Source organism: Balaenoptera musculus, chromosome 10, assembly GCF_009873245.2.
Source record: "Balaenoptera musculus isolate JJ_BM4_2016_0621 chromosome 10, mBalMus1.pri.v3, whole genome shotgun sequence".
NCBI lineage: Eukaryota > Metazoa > Chordata > Mammalia > Artiodactyla > Balaenopteridae > Balaenoptera > Balaenoptera musculus.
Window position 1 is genome coordinate 19,871,743 of NC_045794.1, and position 13,039 is coordinate 19,884,781.

Genomic DNA, 13,039 nt, shown 5'->3' on the forward strand with positions numbered 1-13,039 from the left:
TGAACCAGTGATGAAATAGTACAGGTCTGATTTAATACTATAAATTCAGAACAAATGGGAAAGCATTAAAATCAGAAGTGCTTCTGGACCATTAACTTCCATGCTGATTTGACATGCGCCACAGTACTCAGGCAACAGACTCAGGAATATAACCTATTCCTAAAGCAAACAGTATTTTATCTCATAACCATCTGGGGCGCTCCTCGGAAGGGCCACTTGCATAGTGCTGCCTGGTATATTTTAATATCCTAAGACCTACTTTAGCGAAACCCATTTTGCTAGGAAAAGACGACTGACATAGAAGAGATTATGGAGAGAACAAAATTTTGGCTGAGGCCCTTGCTTTCATTATTTAGCTGAGGAAAATCATTGGTTATATACGCTTTCAAAATCCTATGGTTTTTCTAAGGTACCAATAAAAGTGATACCATTCATAACGTGGACAGTGGTCTCTTTCATATATCGCCTATAGTCGCAAACTTAAGTGCCAAGCAGATGGTTGAAATCTGTTTCGTATAAAATGTGCGCTTTTTTCCCCCAACTGTGTTCTTTGTATTCATATTCAGCCTAGGTTTGAGCCATCAAAACACTGGCACTATGTCGATCATTAGCAGCATTTTAGACAACTGGCAAATAAGGTATTCACTGTTCTCCACAAAATGTTCAGCTAATATTTCCCAGATGTATAATTAAGGCAAAAGATCATCTTCTTAAATTGGTATCAGCACTTTGGATGGCTTCTGGCTTCCAACAGATACTATCAGTGGAAAACAATTTTATATCAAAAATAAGGGTTCTGTTTCTGGGGTGTTTTTGTTTGCTTGTTATACAGCTGCCCATAAAAAGAAATCTATAAATTTCCCCAAGCTTCACCTCCTGTCTAAAGGAATAGGTAGCTAATACAAAATGAGTCATGTTACATTTACTATGAAAATCTATGATTTGCATAGATAAGTTTCTTCGTTATTTAATATTTTCTAATTTTCAAAATATTTGTACAAATGTTACTTTAAAAATCAACAGTGTGTGACCTTTTTTTAACAGAAAATCACTTTTTTGTTGCCCAATAATTTGTTCTATAGGATTCATTTTTATGATTATACACAAATAAATGAATTTTAATTTGCATAGGTTAAAGCATAGGAATATGTTAAAGCAGCAAATTTGTTACTTAAATACTTGATATATGAATTCATGCAAAAACAACTTTTGGTGTATCAGATTTCCTACATATAAAATGGGAAGAAATGTGCTTTTAGGATATTTCATAATTAGCAGTAAGCAGTCAGAGGAAACTATAGCTATATTGCTGCTATTTAGGTACAAGTTACCTGGGATCAATAATCATAAGTGCATTTAAAACAATTATAGTTGTATTAACTACAAATTTTTAAAAAGTAAGTCAATAAGCTTCTTACAGGTTTTTTTATATGCCAAAATAATTTTCAAATATCACACAAAAATATGTAATTTTCATTGAAGTTCTGACCATTTTATATTCGTCAAAAATTAAACCTAGTTTTCAAAGTTTGAATTCAGTGGCTTGCATTCAGAGATATCCAAATATTTTTATAAATTTTAATAAGTTTAAGATGCCTCATTAGCATCAGAGGATAAATAATTTGATACTCATTTTAAAGCCCATTTTATAGACGCATGACTGAAACCCCCCAAATTTAAATGACTTGTACAACACAAAGTTTTAATTCTTGATTTAGAAACTGTAGGAACGTATGCCAACTTTGTATATCACTAAATTCTGGATTATAAAATATATTAGCAGTAAGTTGCCCAACTGGGACGACTTCCAGATTTTCTTTCTTGTTTAACAGTAGGAAATTTGCACATTTTCCTCCCTCTAAATGTAGTTCTGGTTCAATAAGGCTCTCTTCTACTTTTTTTTTTTAAACAATCTTTATACCTGTACCATGAGGATAAGAGAATAACACCCATTCCTTATTCCTAAATTAAAAAGATGGAGGGAGGTTCAAGAGGGAGGGGATATACGTATACATAGAGCTAATTCACTTCGTTGTACAGCAGAAAGTAACACAACATTGTAAAGCAATTTTACCCAAATAAAAAAAATTAATAAATTTTTTTTAATTTAAAAAATAGTATTCTGTGTAGCACAGTTCGATAAATACTTCTCTTTAGCAATGTTTCATATTTATTGTTATAAAATGTAAAACAAGGATTATGCTCAGAAGAGAAATATATTATCATCTAACTCAATTTGTGTGTACTTACAAAAAATAAATCTGCAATAAATTTTGAAAAATACCATAGAAAAAGAATAGAATAAAAAATTCAACATCATAATTATTAAGCAAAGAATTAATTTTAACATCTAGTCCATTCCTACGTTATCTCAAATATACGCATCTATACTTAAAACTTACAGCTAATGCGTACAGGGACTTCCTGATACCACAGTCATATTTTCAAAGTACAGATAATACGGAAGGTCACTGGATATGCAGTCAAAGATTATGTTACTGATGGTATAACTACACTTTTTATCAAACACTGGTTTTAAATAAAGCACACAATCTGCCGAACGTAAGATATTAGCAGTATGTGAAGCCTGCCCTCTCAGATTATATAGCTTTTTAATGCATCTTTCATTGGTTGTTCCTCTACTTCTTGCTTCATAGGGTTTAACATTTTTCTTGAGATTGCCAACTATTAGTGCATATTAGATTGGCTGGCCTGATGCTAATGCTAATAGTTACCTAATTTATGTTGAGAACCACTTAAAATTTTTCTTTGGACTACCTGTTTGTAATCTTAGTTGATCTTGCCACTTTCCGGGCCAATGTTTTATTTATTCATATAAAGACATACAATGTCCAGAGCCCCCCTGTTGTCCTAATGCTCTACTGTCTAGTTTTTTTTTTTAATTCTATCTTATCTTTATAAATAGACTTTCAGCTCTTTGACCTAAAATGCCACTCTCTTGCTTTTCATATTCCCCCACAGTGCCTTGTTTAGCAATCCATATATAATGTATTTTTTACAATATTTGTAATAGTTGAGGATAGGGATCTGATGCACCTGAGAGTTTCAAACACATAGAATGTGAATCTTATCTTTCAAAACACTTAAATTCAAAATAGTTCATAGCAATTTGAGCACTTAATCCTGAGTAAGAATTATACATAGTACTTAGATTTAAAACTTCTAAAATATACTATGGTTACATGTTCCTGCCCAACACCACTCCACTGAGAGGGAAACTGAGAAGTGATTCCACATGTTAAAGGCTGGTTGTATAATATATTCTGTCTCCAAATAGATGCATAAATGCAAGAATCCTGACCACTAGAGTGAGGAGGTAGGAATCTTTCAAATGTATTTCAAAGTGATGAAATTTTAGACTTGAGAGATTTTAGAGATTATCTAGCCCACCTTTGAATTTTACAGATGCATACACTAAGACCCCAAATCTCTTCTCAGTATGCAGGGAAGAACTGGATCTTGAGATCCTACACCCAGCTAGTAACACTTTCTATTAGGTTATACTTCCAAAAACAAATAAATGAAGATATTGACAAATGTAAATTTTTACCAAAAAAGAGGAAATTATTCTATGCTTTAGGAGAAATACTAAAAATCCACCAAAACACTGCCATTTTATATGGATGCCTTAATATTCTAACACTTAAATTTCTAATCCAACCCAAAATCTCAAATATCCCCAAATGTTACTCAAGCGTATCTTGATTTAGCCTTCTTGAATGCAAATTTTCCATTAAATATGAACTACAATACCACCTTCAGATTTTTAAAGCTGAATATTATTATATGTCCCTATAGCTCATGTCATAAGATTCTGTGCTGCAAATGAGAAAGTGGGAATGGGCTTTGTTTGTATTTCTACGAAATATTTCTTCCTTTCAAGATTTTCTCCCCAACACTGCAGCTTCATCAGGATTTGGTATGATTTATTCAAAATCAACTTATTCAAAATTTCATTACCCTATAGGCGAAAAAGTTTCTCCTAAATTCCAAACTTTTGTATGTGTATATGTGTATAACTATTACATTCCCCAAAATAAATTCTTCACATAACTCTTAGTGACACCCAATTATCTTTTAATTTACTTTTGAAAGTCTATATAGTCTGCTCCTTTACTTTGTTCCTTAAATTGATTATCAGGAGCTTCTGGATGCTTTTCTTTCTCTAGAAGAATGCTTTTAAAGCATTAAATATTCCTAAACTGTTTATAGGTCAAATTAGATCCGTTTTATTCTTCCAGTAATGCTAAAATTCTTAGAAACGATTACACTACCACATTTACATCCCACAGTCCTTAGGGCTCTAAAAACAATACATTTTCCTCTGTTTCCCAAATTCTAATTATGCTTAGGACTGGAGAGAAATAGAAGTTCTTGTCTCAGAAATAGCATTCGTTGTTATCATTGTTTTTCCATTCCAAGGTGTTCTGTTTGATTAATGGGACTTCGCATATTACATAAAAGTTTTCTTCACACCCTGATAATACTATGGGGGAGATGACAATCTGAATCTGATATTGTATATTCAGTTATCACTCATTCAAGGTCAAAGTCAGTGAATTAGTGAATGAATCAGAAATTGAAATTTGATTACCAGTTCACTCCTTTCACTACACATTATCCTAACAAATCTTCAACACAGATCCCTTGTTGTGCTGATAAGAAAGAAGAAATACTGGCATTAATTTTATGACATCTTCCTGCAAACGCTTCTCAAACATATTACGAAACTCGACAGCAAATTTTTTAAATGGGGGTTGAAACAAAAGGACATCGAGAAACGAGTTTTAAAAAAGTCTTTGGACTTTGTAAATTATTGCCCAACAAACTCTGGCTCAGGGTAAATAACCCAAAGGAAGAATTGTAAGCAAACAAGTAATACCTTGACTCCAGAATTAGAATAAAAATGTTTTAGATCTTCATCAAGCAACCTATATTAACTGTGGATGAAAAATTAATAGCATAAATAAAACCTTACTTTTTCATTTTGTGTTCCCTTATGCGAAGACATATTTTTCATTTTCACTGTGTTTCTTTTTCATTAGGATGCTCTTTTATTAGATAAAAATTGTTTAAAATGACAAATCAACAGATCATATTTGAAAGTTTCGCAACCAACTCTCTAACAACCTACCCCCTTGGTACCATCATCCTAATTCACATAAAAACAGAAAACAAAACCAAAATCAGTACTAAAGTAAATAATTTACCACATTTAAAATAAATTTTGATTAAAAATATACCAAGAAAACAGGATTTGGGCCTGTGTCCTATTTTACTACTAGATTAAAAAATTTATCAACAAGCAAAGCAGGTTAACTCTTTCCTTTCTTTTCTCAATAATGTTCCTGAAGCCCTAAAGGAGAGGACACATCCTTTATGAAATTGCTGCTGTGTCCCAACTGATCTAACTCTCTTAAAGCGCCAATATAAAAATCTTATAAGGTTTTAAGGGTGCCTTTTTTTTGGCCCTATACGGCAAATTCCATTTCTTCATATTACACCTACTCTCAATGCATCTGATTCTTAGGTTTCAATGTCACAGAAATGACTGGGATGGAGAGGGGAGGTACATGTGCACAGAACATAATAAAATCCTATGCATCTCTACAATGAGAAATATTAAAAATGAAGCTACTAATACATTTTTAAGAAACATCATATCTTCTGTTTTTTTAACATTTTCTCTTCTAAAAAACACATTCTTTCAAAGACGTGAAGAGCAGAAATAGAAACACTGTTACATATGAAAGTTTCAAGGGATTTGCTGCCAGCAGCTTTTCTTTATAGTGTTCCTCTTACCTACAGTATGTGTTGGCACTGGCAGGTAGCCCTAATTCGTTAGTAGCCAAATTATTTTTGTCCCTGAAGTACGAGAAATCTCCATAGCACATGAATGAGACATGGTTTACTAGTTTACACACATCTTTATAACTCCAAGAAACCAAAACTCATTCACAAATGCTTTCATTTCAGCTAAGAGAAGGGCTACAGAATACTAGAACTACCTACTTTGAATTCCTGGTCCCCATTCTCCATGAGAAGACAAATAGAAAAAAATCTTTTAAATTTCCATAAAGAACTTTGGTCCTGAATGCAAGAAAAATAAACAGCTTTCTGTTCACCATACTCCACATTTCATCTAAGTCAAAATATTTCAGTAGAAGGCATTAAGAAAAAATGTCATTTAGTAATAAACCTAAATGTCTCCAGACGAAAATTCATCACGACAGCACAGTAGGTTTAGAGAACGTGGTTCACAATAGTCAGCATCCTCTTATTGTGTGATCACCAGCTACATTTATACACTGCTGTACCACCTTCACTAAGTTACAGAGAAAATAGGAAGCAGACATAAGCAACCCTCGGAAATACACGTATAACACAAGTGATGATTCAGCCATAGCAAGAAATCTCTGAATTCTGAGGCAAGACAAAAGTAAATGTATTAATACTAAACAGCCAAGTGACTGAAATGTCACTTAGATAACAAGAGAGATTTAAAATACAATGAGCTGAGTTCAGTTTTGAATTGATTTAAGCTTCGATACTGATTTCAAATGTCTATGAACAACCACAAGCTTTTGTTTTTAATTTTCCTTCTGTCATGATTTATGGGTAAAAAGTCCTTAAACTACCTTGTAATAGATTACTTTCAAGCTGGGTGACAAAAGGGCATAATGACCGGAAAATGATACAAAAGAAACAGAAAAAGCATGTTAATAAGTTTATCAACAAACCTGGGTAATTCTCATGAAGTACAGATTAAGGTTCAGTGGTTCCAAACTGGCAGCATTCAAGTTGGGTTCATATTTGGGTTTTTTGTTGTTTGTTTTTTAAAACCACCTGTCCTAAAACGACATTGTTTATGCTAATTATCTTTGTTTATGCCACAATTCTGTTTGTTTACTACATTCTTTTAAAATACCATATCCCTATAAACAGTTCTCACCAGAATTCTTCTAAATCTTGTTTCGGTCTGGTCCTTCTCGGCAGCCCACTGAGCAGAATGCAGCTCTACAATGAAGGCGCAAGAGCTGGGAACAACTTTGAGTCTCTGACTCCTCAGGCTGGCAAAGGCAGGGAGTACTGCTGAGGTTTTACACTCAGGCTCCGAGGGAAAAGGATACTGAATGTGGAGAAATGCAACACCCCCCTATTGGACAAGCAGAACCACACGCCACAGTATCTCCAGAGATGTATGAACTCTCAACTAGTAAGTGAAGAGAAGAATAGATAATGCTAAAGAGAAGGGAGTGCAGTTTCCAAACTGCAGGAGAAAACACAGAAGTCAGAAAGGATGAAAAGGTCACCTCCTGAACCATTATTAGTTCCTGATTAAAGTGGAGAAATATGAGGCATTCTCTTAAGGAATGTCCAAATAAACGCTGTTCGCTGAAGCAAAATAGTATGTCTTTAAATTTTTTCTTCTCCAGCAATATCACTCGATCATGTTCATCTATATAACATACAAATTTTATATTTAATGTAAATGACAATGCTCTCAATCAGTGACAAGAAAAAAAGGACAGAATGAATGAAGCAAGAAAGAATTTGCTATGTTTCAGTCCATTTCTTGTTCAACAAAATGTTTCCTTTAAAAGGAAGATATTTCATGTTTTGGTTAAATCTTTGCACATATTTCTATCTGAGTTGCCATCATCTGAGTCAGAAACCTGACATATTAAACTATATATAAGTTAGAACAAGAGAAACGTCCAGATTATTTTATTTCCCATGCTGTTAAAACTCATTGAAATTATAAATGAGTAACAAACTGTGGAAGAAAACCAAAATCTATCAGTTATATTTATTTAACTCGTCTATAGAAAGGGAGGTATTCAACATACATAATACACATCTGCATTATACACATACTCATTAGGTGGCTGGAGAATTGATTGTGGAGAGAACAGACAATAAAAATCAGACTTTAACCATGAATGTAATTTGGCTTTTTAAATGCATTATGAATGTAATACCTCTGAAATAGCTTCCAGCTCTATGGAGGGGTAATGTGCTCAAGTATTAGAACAGGCCTTATTATTTGCCTCTCAGGTATGGTGCATATACAGACTTTAGTTAAAAGCTCCCTAAGCACAGATAAATACATTATTGTATGCTGATTGTACTTGAGACCATTAAGAACATATCAACGTGTGAAGTAATCATAACATCAACACATTTCTATATCTATCAACCTGCTAAACACTGAACTACCTGACATTTAACCCTTAATTGTTCTTGGTAATCAGTCAGATCGCATCGCCTGCTAAGTCTTCAGGACAGTCCTCCAGTGTGACTGTGATAGAAGTATGGTTTGTCCACTACTTCATGCAAGCTGCCTTCCAAACTAATATCTTAGCTCAGTTAGCTTGCAAATTATTGGGATGGTAATTAAAATCTATAATCAGTTGTAGGTACCTTTTCCTCTACAAGGTAATAGAAAATAAATAAATAAATAAAATGAACAAAGGCAGATATCAGAACATCCTGAAAACATAATATCAAACTTACAGGTTTACAGGTGCCATTAGGTGACAATGTGAGCAGACAACTTTCCTTTGATTCACACCTAGGGGTTACCTGCTAACTTGAATGCATTTATCACTCATGAGCACAATGGTTTAAAAAAAAGTTTTTAATCCAGCTGAATGAATCTGTCCAGGTGATAAATATATTATTACTATGGCCAAACTCTAGGTAATTAAAGTACTGCTAATGTCAGAAATATTCTTGCAGCCCATTAACAGTGATTTTTCATGGTAATTTTAAAAATTAATTTTTCACAGTACCTGATGTATATTTCTTTCTTCAGAAAAACACTTAAAAGTTTCTTAATGTGAAAAATTATTTCTTTAGTCTAAATGGCCATAAATAAATTAGATGGGAATATAAAGTAAATAGTAAGTTTTTGTTGCAGAAGGCTTTACTCTTGTAGTGTTCCCTTCAACATGTAGAAAACTGGCAGTGTGTTGTCTGTACCCGTTTTGAGAGAAGCCATCAAATAGGTGCTATTATAAGCTTAATTTGCTTCATCCCACTACCTTCAAGCCCAACTTTTTTTTTCTTTCTAGACATTTATAGACTGTCTTCTTAAGCAATCATCTTATACTTGCTTTTTAATTAAGTCTCTTAACATAAAACAATCAGAAAGTGTAACAAGTAGCTTGGTCATAAAACAATTACATTACAGTCAAATAGGATAAATATAAACGTAAGGAAAAATAGAATACAATATTATTGATAGTAACAAAAAATGCTTTTTGCATTCATCAGAAACAAACTGATATTGATATTTAAGACAAATATTTTAAATATTTTCATTCTAAGAATATGAAAAAATAAATGGTATTCTGAAAGGAAAAACCCTTAGTTACAATTTTTATTATTTATTTTCAGGTAAATATATAAATTCACTGTCTTCATTTAAAATTTTTTCGGAGAGTTCAAGCGTTCGTTCTAGACACTATTACTAACATTTAGACCATGTTGCCAGTTATGTTTCCTCTAAATAGTATGAGCTAAAAGATTTTGCTTACAAATAATTCCTTAGAGCATACTTTGCCTATTCACCTCCCACCTGAGAATTGTGTTTTTCATTTATCATAATCAGTTATGTTAGGGATGCTTGACAGTAAAAATAAAATATTTCAACTTCTTTACTTTTTAGAATCATTGTTCAATTTGCTTTACCTCCTGAATATGTTTTAGCAGACAATGAAATTGTTACTACTTCTGAATTATTTAACAACTGTTTATTAGTCTGACAGTATTGATCATGTTCATTTCTAGGGCTGATAATACAGACATAACAAATCTATATCCCAATTTTGATCCAGACATTTAAGTTTTGAATATTCCTTAAAGTTTCAAATAGTCTACAGGTTGGAAAGGATAATAGAAGATAGACAAAACTACTGATGAAACTAGAAAAAAAATCACATACAACTTCCAAAATACATAAGCCCCAAGCAACTTATTAATGTCCTCCAGAGCAAAGTTCTCTATTTCATATAGAAACTTAGAAGTCTTCTTTTCAGATTTCTGACTAAGTTTGAGTGAACAACTCATCTATATCAGGTGAGCAAACAGAATAAAAACTTAACACTCCATAGAAATGACCTACATATTCAATGAAAGTTGCAGATAGTTGAAAAGGCAAAAAAAAGCTGACTATGTATGAGAGTGTAATTACAGTATATATATACCTCCTTTGGAGAATATAAATATTCAATATTGAGTCTGCATGATATATACTCTATGTGGGTGACTACAGATACACTCAACCATACAAATTCAGTGTAAACAAATAGTAATGATTTACTGAGATTTTTGTATGTATTACCAATTACAACCACAGGGGAAATTATTAGGAAATTTTATATTGTAGGACATTTTTCAAAATTATTTTAGCTACTAATATTTCCAGAGATGCTGTCTCTACTGACAACTCTATTGATTATCACTTGCTTATTTAATTAGGCAGTTAGAAGAGCATGCCTCTGGGTGACAAAAAACTGAAATTCTCACCAGGAGGAAAAACAAAATGTTAAGAGATTTGAGCATCAGAATAGGAAAGGGAAAAGTTTAGTTTAAAAAGAGATAATTGAAAAAATACAAATAAAGTTCACAGCAGGAAAGCTTGCCTATATAAAGGAATAGGCTACAGCCTGTTAATATGTAACTACCTTTTCATAAGAACAGTCATTTAACAGGCTTACAAATCAGACTCAGAGTTTTATTTTCGATAAGTATAGAGTTGAAGAATACTATCATTTAAGTGTCGCTCTGCACATACTAGAAAACTCACTATGGTATTAAGCAGTAGTATGTTCCAGTATAAATAACTTCAATACCTACATATGAAACAGGCTATGTTTACCAAAAAAAAAAAAGAAAAAAAAAAAGCTAACTATTTTAAAGAGTTAATATATAGAACTTTGAAAAAAATAATTCAAAACTGTTAAGAAAGCTCAACCATTCACTGGAATTATGTGGTGAAGATGCACCTTAAGTTTTTTTTAAAAAAAAAAAAAGAGGAGGAGGAAATGAAAGAAAGAAGACAGTGTTAAAGTATATACGCTGGCTATTTTACTTTCTCCCCTGATCTGATATTGGTTTCTCTAATAGCTGACCACATTCAAGCATTATTTTATTCTGAATACCCCTCTTCTCTTCCATTGCTTCACTTCTAGAATGTTTTAATCTTTGTCCTTTCTTTTTTCGTCTTTTCATATCAAATTCAGTCTTTTGAGCGATGAACAGCTTGACTTAGCATATTTTTAACCAGCTGGTCTAGCACCTAGCTTGCATTGCATAGTCAGATACAACAAATGTTTATACAGAAGGTAGCTTTCATGAAAATGAAAAAAAAAAGCCTGGGTATCATGCATCCTGGCTTTTTTTAGCTTTTTTTTCTAATTCACCATACAGAATACAAAGTTTGAATTCTTTTTAATGGCAAACAAAATTCTATTTATAGTTCCAAAAAATGAACTTATGCTAGGATAAGAACTCAAATTTAAAAACTGCAGTGTGTACTTATAGGAACACGAAGAGGGCTAAAATTCTTTCAGAGCCCTGCTTTACTTGCAAAAACATCCAATGGAAGGATATTACACATATTTCTCTAATAGGAAATACCTGATTACAAATAAACTTATTCCCATCATAGCAAAAGGGAAAACAGAATAAATCAAAATTCAGCTTAAGACAGTGCAAAAAGTGGCCACTAAAAACTTAGAAAGGGATCATCCCCATTTCTTTTTTTTTTTTTGACATTTCAAGAGTAATGTACTAATAGATTCCTGTGATGTTAAATTTTCTTTAAAAAAAATAATCTGCTCTCTTATATCAACAAAAGGTCATGTGCTTTACTGAGCAGCTTCCAAAGTTTTACAGAAGAATCAAATAGGAACTTATAGCCTCCGTTTTAACCACCACTAAAACCTTCTGTCACCCCAGAAATTACGAGACAGAGATGTTGAAAATGGTAACACTCTGCACACAAAAGCATTTAAAAAGGTGTAGAAGGGGAGAAAAATATCAATGAAGGAAGAAAGTAAGAGAGTGAATGAGAAAGAGAAAAGCAGCGAGTGGGAGAGAGAGAGATGCTTAATGTTCATTTAATTTCCTGTTATAGGACGTAGCCTAAAAATATTAGCAGAAATCCCGGAGACTTTGCAAATCAGTTCCATTTGGTCTGGGCAATCTACAAAAATCAGCTAACAAGATTGCAGAAGCACTAGCTAAAAGCTTCTCTAACAAACACGTTTTAAGGGAGCATCTTCCAGTGGATTCAGAGACTACTGTAAAATGGGAGAGTTGCACTTCAATATATCAGGGGGGAAAAACTACTCACCTTTCAAACTCCTGAGGTAAATCAGGGTCAGTAAGCATGCTGGAAAAGCACAATTTCCCTTTGTCACAGCAGCCACCTATGATCGTCTCCAACTGAACCTGTCAAGTGAGTCCAAACCTTCTAAACCAATTGATTTTCTCCCTCCCTCTCTCTCTCTCTCTCTCTCTCTCTCTCCCTCTCTCTCTCTCTCTCTCCCTCTCTCTCTCTCTCTCTCTCTCTCTCCCCCTCTCTCCCCCCTCCCTCTCCTAGGACTCCTTGACCAGTCTCTTAAAGGGGTAGCGCACTTCCAGCAGCGGGTCGGGCTGTTCCCCCTTCCTCCAGCCGCACGCTCTCGGGCTGCAAGGCACTAGACAACCTCAGGGTGCCTGTCCTTTCCTTTTAATTCTCCCTTCCAGACATCACCGAATGTGAGAAGTCAACTCATTTAACGCGTCTCCCATACTCTCTCCTCTAAATAATAAAAGTCACACACGCACACGCATGCACACACACACAATATGATTTTTGAAAATGCATTTGCTACTGATTAAAAGAGAAATCTGTACACTAACAGAACCCCGATTAAACTGCATTTATTAACTCATTAAGCAAAAAGATTAAATGTTAGTAATAGCATTTTTACACAAAGAATTGTTACGCCTTCTCACCCTTTTC

The 13,039-nt window shown here is 33.4% G+C and overlaps 1 protein-coding gene across 4 annotated transcripts in view; it reads right to left on the reverse strand.

The window, feature by feature from the left end:
- SOX5 (SRY-box transcription factor 5) overlaps positions 1-12,466 on the reverse strand; it is a 393,300-nt gene extending 380,834 nt beyond the window's left edge. For all 4 annotated transcript variants that reach the window (XM_036866199.1, XM_036866200.1, XM_036866198.1 and 1 more), the window contains exon 1: positions 12,386-12,466. In XM_036866199.1, coding sequence (XP_036722094.1) covers positions 12,386-12,423 — 38 coding nt within the window. In that variant the 5' untranslated portion in view covers positions 12,424-12,466. The remainder of the gene's footprint in view (positions 1-12,385) is intronic.
- Positions 12,467-13,039: the final 573 nt, after the last annotated feature.